The sequence below is a fragment of the Eretmochelys imbricata genome, chromosome 4, assembly GCF_965152235.1.
Source record: "Eretmochelys imbricata isolate rEreImb1 chromosome 4, rEreImb1.hap1, whole genome shotgun sequence".
NCBI lineage: Eukaryota > Metazoa > Chordata > Testudines > Cheloniidae > Eretmochelys > Eretmochelys imbricata.
Window position 1 is genome coordinate 44,333,030 of NC_135575.1, and position 18,608 is coordinate 44,351,637.

The following is an 18,608-nucleotide window of genomic DNA, read 5'->3' on the forward strand; positions in this document are numbered from 1 at the left end:
TGAAATTCTTTTAGTGATGTTGAAGTGAGTCAGTAGCATTTTTCACTTCTCTTCTGGCAACTAGCTTTGCAATTTCCTATTTGACCTCATGGAATGTTTTTATTTATGTATCCTGTTAGTTCTAAATGTTCCACATTTGGGTAAAACCCGAACTACAAATATTTTTTATTGTATTAAAGAGCTTGTGTATTGAACGCAGGTGTTCATGCTCTGTAGTAATTGGCAGTTCAATAGAGATACACCAGCTGTACTGATCCACAGGGGAGATATTAGATCTATTCACGCATTACATATATTGTAGGAAATTTAGAATTCCTGTAATTGTCAGAAATCTTGTATGTCCAAGTTCATAAGTGCTCCCATAGAAAATATACAGTGATCCTCTGATAGTAAAGCCATTTTTATTTTAGAAACACCTTATCCCTTATCATTATTGTGTTTTCTTGCAGCATTAATTGACGTTTTGTTCAGTTAAGCATAGAAATTTTTTTTTAAATATTTGTATTTGTTTGCTTGGCTCATTTATGTCAAACTGGTACCACATATTTTTGTAAGCTACATCAGTTAAATTCTATTACCTTCAAGATTTATTTTAATACAGTAAAATTTATAGTATATAAATCAAGTTTGGAAATAGAGGCAGGAAGAACAAACTGGGAGTAAAGCTTGAAAGAAACAAACTGAAGGGTAAGGAAAGCCAAGGTGCTTTTGGGTAGCAACGTGTCCCTTCATAGGAAAAGGAGTTGGTAGTCCCTCTCCATATGGAATGGTGAGATCCCCTATATAATAGTGTTCAGTTCTGGGTACTACTACTACTTAGCATATGTGCAACTTGCCTCAGGTGGCACGTGACCAAGATTCATCACCGAATTTAGATCATTGGCTTCCTTGGCCTGGGCCAGGTACTGATGGGGAGTAGGACGTGAAGGCTGATCCATGCCCCCGTGGGTGCTTCTGTACCCAGAAAGATATTGATAAATCAGAAAAGGGGGGAAAACAGAGCTTCTGAGTTATAGGGAAAGACTGTAGGAATGCTGTATGAATGGTTTGGCTAAACAGAGGGGAAGCAGGGAAGCTATAAGTGTTTGTTTGAAAGGTGTGAACGTGGTGGAGGGAAAGGCATTATTCATGGTAGTTCAAGCCAATATGAAGAATCATGTGGAAAATGGGTTGAACATGAAGAAAAACCTCCTAATGCTGTAGTTTTATTAGACTGTGAAAGCTCTCAGTGAAAGTAGCAGAAATCTCATCATTTTAAATCCTATTAAAGTAGATTAGGTAAAGAGAGCACTTGGGGCCCAATCCTGTATTGGCAGGAGAACAGACAAGGCAGCCAGTCTTACATGAATTGGTGGTTCCTGTATAATGTTTGCTAGATATTTGTATTTTTTCTCATTATAAAATGGCTATAAAAATTATCTAAACTAGTTTTTCTTGTCACCTTCCTTATCCACCCTATAATGGTTTTCCTGGGAATTATGGCTATTTCAGTCTCTTTCTTGGAGCTGATCTGTTCTGTGTGTATATGTGGTCATAAAATCCCCATTCCCCTTCATCAGAAATATCTGTTGTGTTCTCTGAACTAGCCAGAGCCTGACGCTGGGACGTTCTGTTTGAAGAAAATTTCCTTGCCAGTGCTGCAGTCTTTTGTGCCTCTGTGTTGTACGTTCTGTATTTGTGGGAAACAGGATGAAGTCAACATGTGTTTGGTTTTCTTTGTAGGTTTGTGTGCTTTGCGGAGAACACTGGGAGAACAAGCTAACCTGTTAGACAGCGAGGTGGCTGGGTCAGTGATGATTACTCTGAATGACTTCCTGCAGGGGATGAATGATGTCAGGCCCAGCGCCATGAGAGAGGTGGCTATTGATGTGCCAAAAGTAAGTCATGTTCCACAGAACACTAGAAACATTGTTAAAGCTAAATGCTGTAAAGTCATAGTGAGACTTCGAAGAGCCCTGTCTGCAAAGGTTCATTTTAGAAAATAGAGGTCTCCAATAAATGTTATGCATCATTTTTTTTTTTTTTTGACATGTCAGATTTGGTTTTTTTGTTTGTATTTGTTCAGCATGAAAAGTAGGCACTGCAGGAGGACCCGGGTCTCTTGTTGACTGTATACTCTGTTCTCAAGATTTGAATAGGTTAATTGATTAAAGCCCAAAAATGTAAGCTTGAAACAGGCACTGACTAGATCTGTACATCGGAGCCACTAGTATTGCAGCAACCAATTCAATTAGAAACAAAGCATTGGCATTTGCCACCAAAATATATTGAAACAAGGCTATGAAAAGGTTTGTGTAACTGTATGGAGCATAGCTGATAAATTGTCTAGTTCAACAAGATCTGAATCACTGAAAGCATAGGGACAAATTCTGCCGACACTCATACTTCTGCAAATTCACTGGCTTCAGCAAGATTGCAGAGGTTTAATTAAGAGCAGAATTTGATCTCCTGTGCGGGTCATTACTGGTCAGCAGTGATCACTTCCGAAGTGATCACTTTGCCTGCACAACTGTGTGTGAATATGCTACTCGTTCATCTGAAAAATTTAGTTACTTTTTGGAAAAGATATACATCTATCACCTCCTGTCACAAATTTTTCAACTTACATTGAAAAGAGCGGACTGTAAGCCTTTCAAGGCCAAGGATTATCTGAGATAACCAGATAGGTATTCTACAATGTTCTAATAAGCCCTGTGTTGTTTGAGACAAACAATATGTGCCTAAAAAACTAAAACAACCCCCCCCAAACCAAATTACTTAACTCTGATAATCAAAATATTTGTAGGCATTAACTTGTCTACTCGCTTCTAGGGGAAGGTGGTGTGTGAATGGATGGATAAACGGAAATGTGCGATACATACCCCTTCTATCTTGTTAATATTGGCAAAATTAATATTTGTGCTTTATATTAAGAAAATTCCAGAAAAAGGGGGGCATATAAATCAACTCCAAGTCAAAAAATTTAAACTAAAAGCAAGTTATTAAGCATCATTTCACATAGATGAATCAACAGGGAATTCAATCACATAGTAGGTGGTTATTTCCAAACTATGGGAATAAGTAGTCAGAAAAGTGAATGCTACACTTCATTTAGTAGCCTGTTTGTGTATTCTGCACTATGGGCCAAACCTGGCTTTGTTATGCTATTGAAGTCAGTGGAATTACTCTGCATTTACAGTAGAGTTATTCAAGATTAATACGTCTGAAATCAAGATAGAATCTGGCCCTGTCTATTTCACTTACATATACCTAAATAGCTCCCGTTACCATACTAATATCTGAATGCCTCAGAATGTATTTATCCTCATAATACTGTGAGGTAAGGAGGTACTATTATCCCCATTTTACAGCTGGATAACTGAAGCACAGAGACAGAGTAAATGATGTGCCCTCGGTCACACAGGAAGTCTGTGGCATAACAGGGAATTGAACCCAAGTCTCCTGTGTCCCAAGCTAGTGGCCTAATCACTAGAGTCTAAATTCTCGTTCTTCTCAGTGCCTTCCTCCTTATGTCTCAGTCCCTTTTTCCACAACTTTAGTCATTAAACGGCTATTTCAAAACATTTTTTTATTGAAATGAGTACACACAAAGTGTTGTACACTAGCAGGACTTGGGCTTTTACAGATATAGGGCTTGTTCTGTCAAGACTTAAGCAAATGCTTAACTTCATTGACTTCATTGGGACTCCTTGTGTGTGCAATATTTTAGAATATTTTTGAAACATACATTCTGATTTTAGCTAGATCTCAATCTCATATTGCAAGCACAGTCTTGCTCTTGCAATTAAAGGGGATGAAAAATTGCATATCCAATTAATTGCACTTACACTTGCACCTGTTTGGATACTTAAGTACTTGATTGTGAGTGCAAACCAGGTACTTGGCAACTAAATGGGTTCAGTTGCAGAGTCATTTGGGGCCCATGATCTTGTGCCAGCAATATTCTAGGCTATTTATGCCCTAGCATACTTTACTATTTGGGGTCATGATGTATGATTGTCCAGTCTTGGAACATCTATTGGGAAACCTCTGGAATTATTTGTTCTTCACAAGAACTGGAACCAACATTAGTTATAAATACAATAAGAAGTTCTTCTTTTTATTCCCCATTCACCTCCTTTCAATACAATATTTACAGTTCATGGTCTTGGGCCATTTTTCCATCCAGGACTTTATTAGCTGGCTTGAGGCCATGGTGCACTGTGATATGTTACTTATGTGCTCTGTAGTAATTTACACCAGTGGAAAGTACTTTCTTGCACTAAGCTGCTTATGTTCATATCATATGGTAAAAGTTATGGTTTAAACAAAAAAATCCTAATGGAAACCAAATAGGCTTAATAATAAGTAGTTCATTCCTGCAATTAGAGTCCTATAACTTCAATTCTCTTTTTTCTAGCTAGTGCATGTGCTAATGTTGCAGCATGTTTAGTTATCTTAAAGTGATTAATCTTCAGATACTTTCACCTGCTTATTTCTGTGAGGATAGGCTTCTTCTACAGCCCCCCCTCCCCCCTCCAAAAAAAGCTATCTAAGTAAACAGGTAATCATGTGTGTTACTTTTTTGGTAAATAAGGGATTAAATTCCTTTTTTTGAAAAGTGTTTCAAAGTTTGACATTAATTCTGTTTGTCATCTAAAAAACCCTTGCTAAAAATACATTAAAGCATGAAATAAATGACCAACCACAGGAAACTTTCCAGTAGGAGACAATAGCTTGGGTATGGACTGTATTACTCCATTAACTGTTCATTTTTTTTGAAGATATATTATTACAAGGGTCAAACACGTGCATAGATGCAACTTTTGGGCTATACAGTGAGTTAGCATTGAAATCAAATCCAGCCTTAAGAAAACTGAGAGACACGTTCATTATGTTAGGTTAACATTTTTCAGTTTAAAATTGGCTGTTTTTCATGTTAGGGCTGTTTAAAAGTAGCCCTATGAAAGCAAATGGGAAAATACGTAGCAAAGATGGGGTAACCTACTATAGTTTAAACCATGAATAAAGGCAATTTGATAAAAGGCTCATTCCTGCTTTGGTTTTGTGCCGATACCATTCTCTCTTTGCTACTCTTGTATTTTCCTGAAAGTGTAACATCCTCTTTCCACCACTTAAGATAAATAATGCTCCGTTTCATCATGAAATCTGCAGAGACGTTAGTCAAAATATGCAGGATTTTTCTCTAAAATCTGCACCATTTTGAGCAGGGTGGTAAGTGGGAGGTTTTTCTTGTCCTAATTAGCTCTAAATTTTTTAATCTTAAATTTCAGAGAGAATTGTAGGAGGGTTATTCTATGTAGTATTTTATTAAACTGAATTGCTCTGGTTGCGCTAATTTTTAATAGAAAATCAGCAAAAGCCACACTGCTGTGCCTACGCCATTTTACTTCTTGCACAGTATACAACACATTTCCCTTACCTTGTAAGAGCAGTATCGATCATCTGCATTATCTGAATGAGGAAGATTATCGGATGCAATACTTAGTTTTTCTATTCAAAACATACCCAATTTATTGATGGGGAAAGCAGTCAGATTAAGTGAATTTTTGGAGAGGGATTTAATGGATAGTGAGCTTGGTTGGAGGACAGAAGAGGAAAGGAGTGTCCAGGTGTAGAGGTGGCACATTACAGTCCACTTCCTGGTGTACTATATATTTGCATTCCCTTGGCGCTCCATGTATGCAGTGAGTACTATGCGGTGTGTTTTGTGTGTGGGGAGAATGTAAAATGTTTGTATGTTGACTGCAAGAATCTGAGTGTCCTGTACGCCTTCATTTTAACGGAACTTCTCTTGAACTTCATTACATGTAACCTCTTTGGAAGACTGCTCTGGTGTGTCAGGGACTTGGAGATGGGGGGTGCATGTTATGCATCAGGAAGTTAGTTCTGTGCTTCAGTGGTTTGGGAAGTTCTGCTATAGTAGCCATTCCTCCCTCTTCTGTGGTTTTTTTTAGGATTCTCTGTGGAGCCCTGAGGGTTTTCCCTGCCTGTTTTTTGTCCTATTGTAATTCAGCACACTGAGACTTACACCTTTCTAGCCAAAAAGTTCTAGATGAGACATCCTTTGGTGCATGTCTGCTTTGTTTCTTTATTACTTGCTGCTTCATAACCGTCTAGGGAGTTACAGTTCTGCTTCACGTTCTCAGCCCTGCTGACTTGGAGAGTTAAATATTTAGTGCCAGGAATGAAACCTAGATGTCCTACATTGCAGAGCAGAGCACTATCCCTATCCCTCTGAGCTTACCCCTGAGGGAATTCTGTGCCAAAAAATTTAATTAGTTAGGCTGAGACCCAATCAGATTATGAAAAGTCCCTAGTAATAAAAAGTAGCAAATGAAGCAGTCTCAGTGTCAGAGACTCTGCATTATAGAAATTCTAGATAAACAAGTTAGCTAAACATTTAACCCTGCATGCTATGTTAGTATGAAAACTCATGATACTCCTCTTTCTATCTACCTACCTACCTACCTTACAGTGCAGTTTCGAGGAATCAAACATTAGCTTTCCTTCCTAGCATCAAGTTCCAAAAGGGAACTTATCTAGAGAGAGTCTTCAGGATTTTCCACACCTGTGTTTCTCAAAGGCCGCACTTTACCTCTCTAATTTCACCTTTTTCATGTGCACCTTGTCTTGATGGTAAATGGCATACCGCAGTGGAACAGACACAGCGTGTTTGCAGAGTTATTTGAACAGTGCTTCAGGGTACTTCTGTCATAAGTGTCCTTTCTCTGAATTTTTTTAGATGTGCAAGGTATCACAAAACTCATTTTGCTTGTTGCTTCTGAAAATTTTAGTAAATTCCTGGTAGCGTATTCCACGGTAAAAGTTTTTTCCTCTGCATGACACATAAGGTTTCTGTTACAATCTCCTGTGTCCAGCTGTCTCCACTAGAAAGAATCATAGAATTCAGGAGGTCATCTAGTCCAACCCCCTGCTCAAAGCAGGACCAGTACCCAATTTTTGCCCAGATCCCTAAATGCCCCCCTCAAGGATTGAACTCACAACCCTGGGTTTAACAACCCTGGCTTTAGCAGGCCAATGCTCAAACCACTGAGCTATCTGTCCCCCCACTGGAACATTACTGCTGGAACAACCAGTCCATCTTTTACCGATGTGAATTAATATAATAAAATAATATGGTTCTGAAAATTAAGGTAGTCTGTTTGTCTCTTCTCCTTCCCTAGGAAAAGTATGCTGCTGTTACTATTTCACTGTCCAGTTAATTTGGAAATTTAGAAATTTTGTTTCATGTAATGTATATGTCTTTTAAGAGAAGTGTTTTCCAGCAGTGTTAAGAAGCTACAGAAAACATCTTTCCTGTCTCTTTACTAAAACATATTGTGTTGTAGATTATTTTTTCTTTTTATTTATTTCTGTTAAAGTTGAGGAGACATACTAAGACTTGGTCTTAAGAATTTGTATCTTTGCTTCATGCTAACTAAGACTCTGTAAATGTGTCTGTCTCTTATTTTGAGGAATTAATTGCCATGCAATTTATCAAGTTACTGTCTTCTGCTTCATTCACTATCTTCAGTAACTTAGTTGTTTCCCCCCCAAAAATAAGAAGCAACAACGCGCACAACTATGTGTAGCTGTGCAAGCCCATTTACTACTATTTAACTACTGTTTATTCATTCAGGCCTGTTTTTATGATGGAACAAAATCAAAAATGCTCTTTCACAGTACTTCTCTGAAATATCACATTAGAAATAAGTTTTAGCACTGGCAGGTAGCAAAATTTGGGGTATGACAAATTAGCAAAATTGGCAGGCTGCTTTGGCAGTTCGTAAATCCTAACCCCTCATTCCTCAAATACTAGATTCCTTAGAATCGGAAACAGCAATCCTCCCTTTTCTCTAAATTGATATTTCTCTTAACTTTTTTTTCCCACAGCAAAATTCCGCCATTAGCTAGTTCATCTGTACTCTTCTCAGTAGGCAATTGCTGTCAGTTGCGTGTATTTTTATGCTTCCTTACTCAACCACAGTAGTTATTGATTCAAAAAGTAGAAGTTGATTAAAAATAAAAATTTAAAAATAGAAGTTTTTTTCAGGGCTCCTGTAACGTTTTCCCTTGGATGCTCTTAGCTTGAGGGTCATGCTCTGGTGGCAGCAGATCCTCAAGCTTCTTACTTCCCATTAGCATTTTAGCTCAGCTTGCTTTTTAGCGGATGCCCTGTGTGTGGATCTTTGTTTTTTTTCAGACATGTATTATTTTGTCATATATTAAAATAAGACCACCAAAGAGACATTTTTAATGGATTTGGAATTTGCTCATTTGTTCTAGGTTTGCTTATTCCTCTTAAGCACCCTGCTGATGCTTGTTCTCAGGCTACAGTGCTTTACCCAGAAGTAACATTACATTTTTAGTTTCCAGTGTTGAGATATCAGACAAATAGCACTAAGAAGGCGATGTAATTGAGCGAGATCACCTGATTACAGTAGCCTGGGAGGGGGACAGTTTTCTAGGTCAGGAATAAGGATGATATATGCTAGGTTTTTTGACTCTTTCTCCTCCCCCTCCCCCCCAATCACAGGCACCTCTTTCTCCACAGTCTTTGTTCTTTCTGTTTCCCCATCCTTGTGTCTACCTCCGTCAAGCACAGATGAATCTTAAGAGGGGAGTCCTGATTTTATAGCCAGTAAATCTGTTGCCTGTCTTTGAAGACTACCTATTTTAGGAGAATGTCATCTCAAAACATAAGGTCAGCTGAGTCAATTGCCTCTTATTGTGAAGGCTTGATATCTTTAATATCTAAAGGAAAGTTGAATTGATGCTGACAAAAACAAGGGGCATAATGGCAGACCACTTATTGCAAATAACAGAAAATACAAGGAATTATCTGGGGTGGGGAAAATTATCACAGTCTTCTTCACAACTATGTAAGAAAAGGTAGGGCTCATTTTACCCACCATTTTGAATAGGCTACATTATATTTAGTGGTATACATCTGTTGGGGTCTGTGCTTTTACACATTATCTTTAGCAGAGCAACTCCAACTGCAGTTACTCCTTACATTTTAATCTTTAATAGGCAAATACTGATCCAGTATTTTTTTTAACATACTACTTAAATCTCCAGTGCACAAGTCCAGGGTGGAATAAATATTGTTGCAAAGTGATTTAAACCATTTCAATCCTTCAAAAACTTATGCATGTTAGTAGTCCCTACTATGTGACTACTTGCACCTAGGATAAGTTTCTTTAGTGTGCTAGATGAAAATAATAACCTCTTAAATTGACGTAGAATTTTCCCCTAGAAGGATACCAAAATATTTTACAAATGATACACCGGTATAAATGTCACACACACAGGAATTGAAATGATGGGAATTATCTAATGATCCTGCAGAGTTTATAGATTATGTGGGTGGTAGTATTGATACTGGGTTGTATTTTTGGATAACCTCAGTTATTCATCTTTGAAATAGATGTTTAATATATGAAATTTTATTTTCCCCCCTTTCATTATGTAAATCTGTAATTATGTAAATTCACCATTTTTCCTTTTTTCTTTACTGATAATTTATCAGATGCTGCTTGTTTAATTTAAAGGGCTTTAAAACTTAATGCACTTTTTTTAAACTTCATGAAATAAACCTGTTGAAAAGGAGATACATGCCATAGTTCTATACAACCCTCCATTCTATGCTAATGTGTGGATTCAGCAAAATGGTCTGTGTTGTAGGTACTATGGTCCGACATAGGAGGACTTGAAACTGTCAAATTGAAATTGAAGCAGGCAGTGGAATGGCCCCTCAAGCATCCTGAATCCTTCATCCGAATGGGGATTCAGCCACCCAAAGGAGTACTACTTTATGGACCTCCTGGATGCTCAAAAACAATGATAGCGAAAGCTTTGGCCAATGAAAGTGGCCTCAACTTCTTGGCGGTGAAGGTAGGTCCTTTATTTTTATTTTTTCTTAATCTCAGGATAGCGTATGGCTTCAGACAATACAAATGTTTTGTATTTCAGACCAACTTTCTGCTGCACAGCTTCTCTCCACATTCATTACTCACGGGCTAATGCCACCACCTGTGGAATTTGGAGGCAGTCCAATGTTGTTGGTGGAGGCTCCAGGATTGGGCTCCACTACTGGCTTCAGCTCAGGCAGCCACCAGATTTTCCTCTTCCAGAGGTGGTGGAACAAGTTGGCAGTTCGATTTCTCCTGGCCATTTAGTTTTATTTTTTATTCATTTTTGTGCAGTGGTGACTTATAATCTTCCCGGCATTGGGTAAATAGCAGCAAGATAGTTTTAACCACCTGGATCTGATGCTGTAGTGTCCTCTGCCAGGCCCTTCTGCTCCCACTCAGGCGTGGCAGAGCTGTCCTGCAAACACCTGGCTAAATCTAAGCGGAGCTCCTTACATGAGGCAGCACTTTCCAGGCTCTGCAGAGGGTGAATGGTGCCCTCCTGTTGCCAGCCAGCCAAACTTTGTGCTGCTAGGGAATGAGACTCAGAGTCAGACTGGCATGTTGGCAAACCTATCCTGCCCCAAGGAGCTGAGACTCCAGTGCAGAAAAGCCTGATCAGGAGCTTCTGAGCTTTTGTGGAGAGGGTCTAAGGATGAGGAGGAAGCTATCTGGCCAGCACAGGGCCCTCAATAGACCTAGGCTTGGGAGGAGGGGGAGCCTTGAAGGATCCAGAGTCATCTGCCCCCTGCCCTCAAGATACTGAAGTGGGTCCTCTGCTCCCCTGGGGAAGAAACAAGGCTTTTGCACAGCTCCTCATCCTCCCTTTATGAATTGGGGGGATTCTCATTATACTCTGGGATAAGTCCTGTAAAACCCAGAGACTCTCAAAAAGGCAGAAGGAAGTATTGCCTTCACAAGGCAGTAATTTAATATTGTTAATGAACGACTGACGTGAAAATCAGAGGTGAAACCCCCGCTCCCCTGAGGCAGGGTTCGCTGGGGCTTTCTCCTATAAAGTCTCTTGCTCAGTGCTCCAGACCATGCTCGCTGCCCCTCCCGCACCCTGCAGCATGTGTGGGCATGCAAAGAACCCTGTGCAGCCTGCCTCAGGTTTCAGCCTAATAGAAATTGTGCCTGTCTGGGACCTCGGGACCCACTGTACCAGGGAAAGGACTCTGAAAAGTGGGAAAGGGTCTTTCTCGCCACAGCTCCGAAGGCTGTCTTCACAAGGCTTAAAGCCTTGAGCAGTTCAGGGAGCCCATTACCCTGAGGTTTCTGCTGCCCACAAAGTTGCACCTCTGTGGTATTACTGTGGCATAACATCCCTGCCCTTGTTCAAAATTATCCTGATTTACTGAGTCAAACCCTGAGTGATACCAGGCTGTGCCTACAGTACTTACTTGGGTGCTACCATCCTGGGGGAGCAGGCACTTAGCCTTTCAGGGTCGTGGGAACATCTAGCAAGCTACTTCCACAATTGAGATATGTGTTCCAGCTCTGTTGTGTGCTCCCCATGCCAAGATGAATAATGTAGTACCTCCGCCCATAAACAGCCAGGGAAATAAATACTACACATGGAAATGAAACCTCCCCCCCAACCCCCACCTCTACAGGACTTTTCCAGGACAGGATGTCAGTCAGCAGCCTACCAAGGAACTCATTAATAAAATAATCTCCCTTTTCAAGCATTATTAGATACGTGTTTTCCCATTAATGTCTCCTTTGAGGGCATCATAACATCTAGATGACAACATCTAATTAAACCAAATGTTCAACTAAAATGTTTATATAAAAGCAAAGAAATTTCATAAATTTGGGAACCTAAGGTTGGTGCAACTCCACCAGTCAAATACGTCTTCAGAAGGGGCCTTTCTTCGAAAAGACACCATAGACCAAAGCCTTAGCTATGCTTTTCAGACCAAAGATTTTTCATACATTTAGTAAGTTTGCCTTCTGTGTGGGGGGAAAAAGTGGCTCATTGTCGATAGATACGATCCTTGCTTAGAATGAGACATCTCGGGTTCTGTCTTGGTTAATCCTTTGTTGTGATTTGTGACAAGCAGTAGATTCTGACTTGGTGGCTTCCAGAATAGCATCACTGATCCTAAACAGATGTCTTGTAAATACTAACTTTCAGGTGAGGAATTATTGGGAGAAGCATTAGATAAATTAGCTGCTGAGACTGCCGAGAAGTGTCAGCCATCACTGTCAAAGCCAGCATAGCAACCATTGGTTGCTACCAACGTCAAGGGTATCCAGGAAGGGATTATTACCCTGACACAGGGGAAGAATCTAGAGCAGAAGCTTCCAAGGAAATCTAGATACATTTTCTTCCAGATCAACAAAATCTTCCTTGTAACAAAGGCAAAGAGTGTTTACATACCCAAGCTCACTATTCCTGTACAAGACTCTTCCTTCTGATCTGCCCTCTGCACTCTCTTAAGAGGCTGGTGGCAGTCGTAGCAAGACACAGAGTTCACATTGTGCACTTTTACCCATGAATAGACAACATGCCAATCAGTACCCTGTCCAGAGACACAGACCCATTCAGAAATGAACAATTGCTGAAAAGGATTCATAGCCACCAGTTCTTGGAAATCAAGAGGAGCTTTTGATCCCAATGGAGAGAATTGCTCAACCAAAGGTCAAAACAGACACGTATCTGGCTGTAATTGTACCAAAATGGTAAGTATTTGCAAAGATTCAAAACTTCACTGTATCAGTCATTCCCTGAGGGGTCATCAGTAGCCAATTATTTCAGATGGCTAGGATTGCTAGTGCTGTGCATTGACTTCCTTCTCTGAGTGGGTTTCTCAAAATGTACCTGCGGAAGTTCCTTTTGAGGACATAGAAACATGTACTCGATGTGATGCTAAATTAGGTGGTGTTCTCAGATAACATCCAGTGCCCCTTTGTGGGCAGGTAAGTTCAAACAATATGCTGAAAGCCAACCTAACTTTCACTCTCGACTCTTGTGTACTCACTATAGAAGCAAGCATGCTTGGGAGACACATTTCCAAAATTTCATAGTACGCATCCTGTTAGTTCATTTCCACTTCTCTATCAGGGTGTGGCTGGAAGAAAGGAGAAAAAAAATGGGGTGGGGGCAAAAATCTGCAGTCATGGACAGTTGTCCATCTACTCCAGTATCTTGTTTCTGACAGTGACCAGTACCAGTTGCACCAGTAGAAGGTGCAAGAAACCATAGTAGTGGGCAATTATGATACTCACAGAAGTCGTCCCTTCCTAAGGTTGGCTTATGATTGAGGCCATAAGTGTTATATCCCTTCCAAAACCAGGGAATAACCAGAGGTCAAAGCTTCTCCTTGGAAATGGAAATAATGTTCTGGGTAGAAGAGTCTGCTACCTTTCGAGACAGTTTACACAAGGGATACAGGAAAGAGGGAGAAGGAGAGTTGGGGTCTTCCTCCTAGTCCTGCAACAACCCAGGAGATGGCATTTTGGACATGCTAGATAGCCAAGGATCCCACATTGTGCCTGCAGAAAACCCCAGAGCTCTTGAAGCAAAAACTCCTTCATTCAGACTGGGCTGTATCCTGTTCATTTCATTCTATCCAAAATGCCAAGGCTTTCAGGCCTCAAGCTTGCTGTGGGCAAGATGTAAAAATCCTGCACCAGTTGGCATGGTAGGCTTCTGGGAAACTATTCACAGAAATCCCTAGAGGCACTGGGGGGGAAAAGTGTACGAGCCTCAACTGACAAAGGTTAGCTAAGTTAGTTTCTATTCCTCTGCAAAGGGATCCTTTGGTACGAAGGTGTTCCTGTGTTGGTTCACACATTACTCTTTAGTTTATAAAGCTCTTGATTTATATGGGGGGAGCGTCCATTCCTGCCTGTTGTTCTACTATAATAATTAAACTCTTTTTATCCTTTCCCTCCCTATTTCTGGGATTCACTGCTCGCTACTTCCTATGAGTAATGAATAAGAGAGAAGCTGTGCAGCAGAATAAGAAATTTCTTACCTGAATGTTTTTTTCCTGTTAGCAGCTTCTCTCTGATTTCAACCCACCATGGTAGTCTGGTGAGATACCAGAATATAAATGAAAGATTTTTCTCTAAAGGGAGACTTAAACATATATTGTCTTAAGGTTAATTTAATACAATATATCAAGTTGTCTTAATGTTGATAACGTTCTACACCTCTGGTCTGAGCTGAAAGGTGGAGCCTAGTCCTGGAGCCTCCAGCAACAATGTTGGACCACCTCCGAATTCCAGAGGTGGGGGGCACTGGCCCAGGAGTAATGAATTCAGAGAGAAGCTGCTAACAGAAAAAATCAGGGAAGAAATTTCTCATTCCTTTATTACAGTTTGCTGTCCCTCATTGTTCCTGATCATCTTTTGTGTATATAAATATCAGGTACGTTTTTTGCCTTTTATTGTCAGAGGTTTATTTATTTATCTGAGTCTCAATAGTCCGCAACATCTCACTTTAAAAAGACTAAGTTTTGAATCAGGTGGAAAAAAATAAATCAAAGTAAAAAACTGAAATGTTTAATGGATGGTTAGATATATTATAGTAGAGATCAAATGCCGTTTCTTATTTAGTGAATAATCCTAAATTATTATTATTTTTTTTTAAAGTTTTAAATTCATACACAGTTAAGGTCTCTTCTCAGAACATTACAAATGAACTGCTAAGCTTATTGGATAAAGTGTACCTATTTTTACAGGAACGGTACCCCGTTTAAATGAACACATTGCTACCTCCTCTCTTACTATCTCTTCCCATCCCCCTCAGACGTTCTTGAATGGTATGGTTACACAAACTTGTTGAGGATGTTTGATTACAGGACTCTTTGCCTCCATTACCACATCTCTATAGGAGTCTTAGCACTGTCGTTACTTCATCATATTTAAAAGGTTTGCAAAATAAATTGTACCTACAGTTTTCTTGCATAAGTGGGATGTTTTCACAGCCCTAGGATACTTCAGAAGGATTTTGCCATTTAATACTATGGTACTAATTAATTAATAATTAATGGTATTTAATACTGTGGTAATTGATTCATGTGAGAAGTATGGAAAATGTATGAAAGGAAATCTTTGATAACTTTCCTGAACGCCAAGGTATGTTAACATAAAGAAGTAGCAATGTGGTTCCAAGACAGGCAAAGTTTACAGTCATAACAAAAATGCTGATGAAACCAGACAAAATGCAAGAAGAGAGAATTGAACTTTAAAAACCATGTTTTTTTGAAAAATAGACCTACTTACAGTAGCCCATGTAGGCAGTGTTGGTACTGTAATCTTCTGATGACCATCTCATTGTCTCACCCTATTGTGCTCTCATCTCCTACACAGCTTCCTTCTCTGCCCATTCTTTTGATCAGATTGTAAATATAATTCTGTGCCCTTTCATCTCGCTGAGGCTGAGGCCTTTGAGTTGCATCTGTTCCTGTGAGTACCCATCCATTCAATCTGATGGTAGCTAGTCCTCTGTATGTACTTTTCAGTGAAGACATTCAAAAATAAAACAATGTAAACCTTTAGAGCCTACAAGTCCACTCAGTCCTATTTCTTGTTTGTCTGAGCAATTGGCTGAACAAGTTTGTTCAGTCACAAATTTAATTAACACTTTATTTTTCTAATGAGCGTCATCAGCATGGAAGCATGTCCTCTGGAAGCCTGTAGGGCATATGAATGTTTAGCATATCTGGCATGTAAATACCTTGCGATGCCGGCTACAAAAGTCCCATGCGAACACCTGTTCTCACTTTCTGGTGACAGTGTAAATAAAAAGCGGGCAGCATTATCTCCCGTAAATGTAAACAAACTTGTTTGTCTTAGCAATTGGTTGAACAAGAAGTAGGACTGCATGGACTTGTAGGCTCTAAAGTTTTGCATTAATTTGTTTGAGTGCAGTTATGTAACAAAAAAAAAAATCTACATTTGTAAGTTGCACTTTCATGATAAAGAGATTGCACTACAGTACTTGTATGAGGTGAACTGAAAAATACTATTTCTTTTGTTTGTCATTTTTATAGTGCAAATATTTGTAATAAATATAAAGCGAGCAGTGTACACTTTGTATTCTGTTTTGTAATTGAAATCATCATATTTGAAAATGTAGAAAAGCATCCAAAAATTTAATAAATTTCAGTTGGTATTCTATTGTTTAACAGTGCGATTAAAACTGCGATGAATGTTTTTAATCGTGCTTAATTTTTTTGAATTAATCGTGTGAGTTAACTGCGATTAATCATCAGCCCTAATATTTTTATAAGTCAGTAATGACAAAATAGTGCCTACATTTCCAGAAAACTCAGGTCATTAAAAAAGTAACCAAGTTACAATCCAGCTCGAAAGTGAGAGACACTGAGTGTTGTAAACAGAACTAGTTATAACAGCAGTATTTTACAAGTTGATAGCAAAAAGTGTGTGCGCATTAGTAGTGAGCAAATTAGCAATGCAGATAGTGCAGAATATACATCTTAGATATTATTTGTATTTAGTTAACTGATCCAGCTAGGGTTAACAATTCTGGTATAAAATGGTCCTGACTCCCCTTTTAAAAAAAAAAAAAAAAATCCTTTAAGCTCTAGCTCTTTTTTCCAATCATCCAGTGGTTACAAAAATATACACTGTACTCAGAGCTCTGACTTCATCTTGGCTTGTGCTGACTTCCTGTATCCCCCTGCAGATGCCTTTGTGCCTCTCTCTGCGTTTGACATATGCTTAAGTTTAGTTTGTCATCTGGTCAGTTACGTCAAAATATTTTCCAACTGAAATTTCCTCTGACTTTCTCCTTTGCTCTTGGCTGTAGCAGTTAAAACAGATTAATGATGTTTGGAAAGGCTGACTGCCTTGCTTTATGAAGAACTGTCATTGAAGTTCTGGAAGAAGATTGGTTATCCTTCGGACAGGATTTTCAGCAGGTCCTTCATTAGTTGCCTTTCTGAGCAGAAATATGAAATAAGAAGGTTCAGCAGCCATGACTAGCTGAGCAAAGGATATTTAAAAGAAAAAAATTGCATCAAGGTCTTATGAAAAACTGTCGCAGACCCATTCATTAAAAATAGTAATAAATCCCCCAAGATTGCAAATCTGCCTTCATTAACAAATATTGAAACTAACATACAACCTCTGTCTGAAAATTATCAAATCTTTATTTAAGGTTTTCCAAAGTAGTAGCAATTTGAAACATTTTAATTAACTCATTTGAACTCAGAGATGGAGGAAATATAATATACTCTTTATTTAAAATTAAATAGCAGAAATAAAAGTAAAACATGCCTCCTGTTGTATTAATTTAGATGGAATATATGGGACTAATGGTGTTAACATACCCAGTCACTTTCCAACACTGAACAGTTGTAAACAAGGTTTGGGGTTTGGTATACAGAGATCTCAGCCTGCTTAATGCCACGGCAAACGCAACCATTAAAAAATATTTTAACCTTTTATTAAAGATACAGAAAAGAAGAAAAAACAGTTAAAATTTGAAATGTTAAGTATTGAATAAGGCTTTCATTTTAACAGCATCCTGTGTTCCATTTCCCTTTAGCTGGAGTTTTTAGAAGGAAAAAAACCCTTGTTTGACAGTCTTTTCGATGGTATCAAAGATCGTAAGAACTGTCCTTTTTAGGGAAAAGAGAAGAAGTCAATTAAGATGGGCTGGGCTGGAGCTGTCGTTGCTGTTGTAAAAGTCCGATGCTGTTTCCTAGCAGACAAAAGGCAAATGCACACAAAAGGGAAGAGAAAAGAACAGCAAAGATAGAAAACAAGGCTTCTGTCTCTGGTGTTCACTTTCACTTGCAATCTCACTGCTGGAGAGAAACAGGCACAGCACACGGTCTTACCAGCCAATCCAAGACCTGGCAAATTTATACCAGAATCAGGCTGTTTAGGGCATTGCTTTTAGTTGCCTCTTTCTGGGCACAGGTTTACAAACTTGTTGCAAAATTACAATCTTAGTGGCTAAGCCAGGCTTGTATTTCACAGGAAGAAAAAGGAGAGGGACAAGAAAGAGAAGAAACAAGATGGGGAAGGAAAAGGAGACTTTGCAGGAGGGTGGGGGCTGGAGGAATGCTCACTTCCAGGTGATGTTGGGGGTTCTTCCAGAGCTGGTGAAGGTGTCTGTCCCCTCTCTCTCTCTGGCTTCGTCTGGTCAGGACATCTCTCAGGATTAGGATGAAGCAGGTCCAGGGTCCCAGGAGACAGTGGGGATGGCAGCCATGATGGTGAAGCTTGCTCCTTCCCCTTTTTTTAGTCAGCCAGTGTAGCAGTAGCCTCCATCTTTTGGTCTGTGTTTTGCACCAAAGTCTCTTTCATTAAGAACCCCAAAAGGGAGCGCTGGGCAGAATAGCCTATTCCCTCACTATTTTGTCCACGTTAGGCCAAATTTCTGACACACCAATTTTGGTTGATTTTAATTTTCTGTCTCACAAAGCTCTTGTTTATCAGGCATGACCTTAATTAACACATTACGGCCGCTTCAGTAGGCTTTTTTGTTTGGATTAATTCTTTCTTTGTCTCCCTTCTGCAATTTTTTCCCATCAGCGTTTATTTTTATTATAGGTTATTGCAGAGGTGGGCCGTCCTGCCGGCCCTTGAGCTCCCCACTGGGGCAGCTAGCCCCCAGCCCCTCCCCCACTGGCCACCCTCCCCTGCAGCTATGCTGCCATACGGGCAGTGATCTGGGTGGCGGGATAGTATTTTTCAGTTCAC

At 39.5% G+C, this 18,608-nt stretch overlaps 1 protein-coding gene across 3 annotated transcripts in view; it reads left to right on the plus strand.

Moving 5' to 3' along the window:
• The window catches only part of AFG2A (AAA ATPase AFG2A), a 302,070-nt gene that overhangs the window by 46,362 nt on the left and 237,100 nt on the right, over nt 1-18,608 (plus strand). For all 3 annotated transcript variants that reach the window (XM_077815195.1, XM_077815196.1, XM_077815197.1), the window contains exons 10-11: nt 1,723-1,877; nt 9,691-9,900. In XM_077815195.1, coding sequence (XP_077671321.1) covers nt 1,723-1,877; nt 9,691-9,900 — 365 coding nt within the window. The remainder of the gene's footprint in view (nt 1-1,722; nt 1,878-9,690; nt 9,901-18,608) is intronic.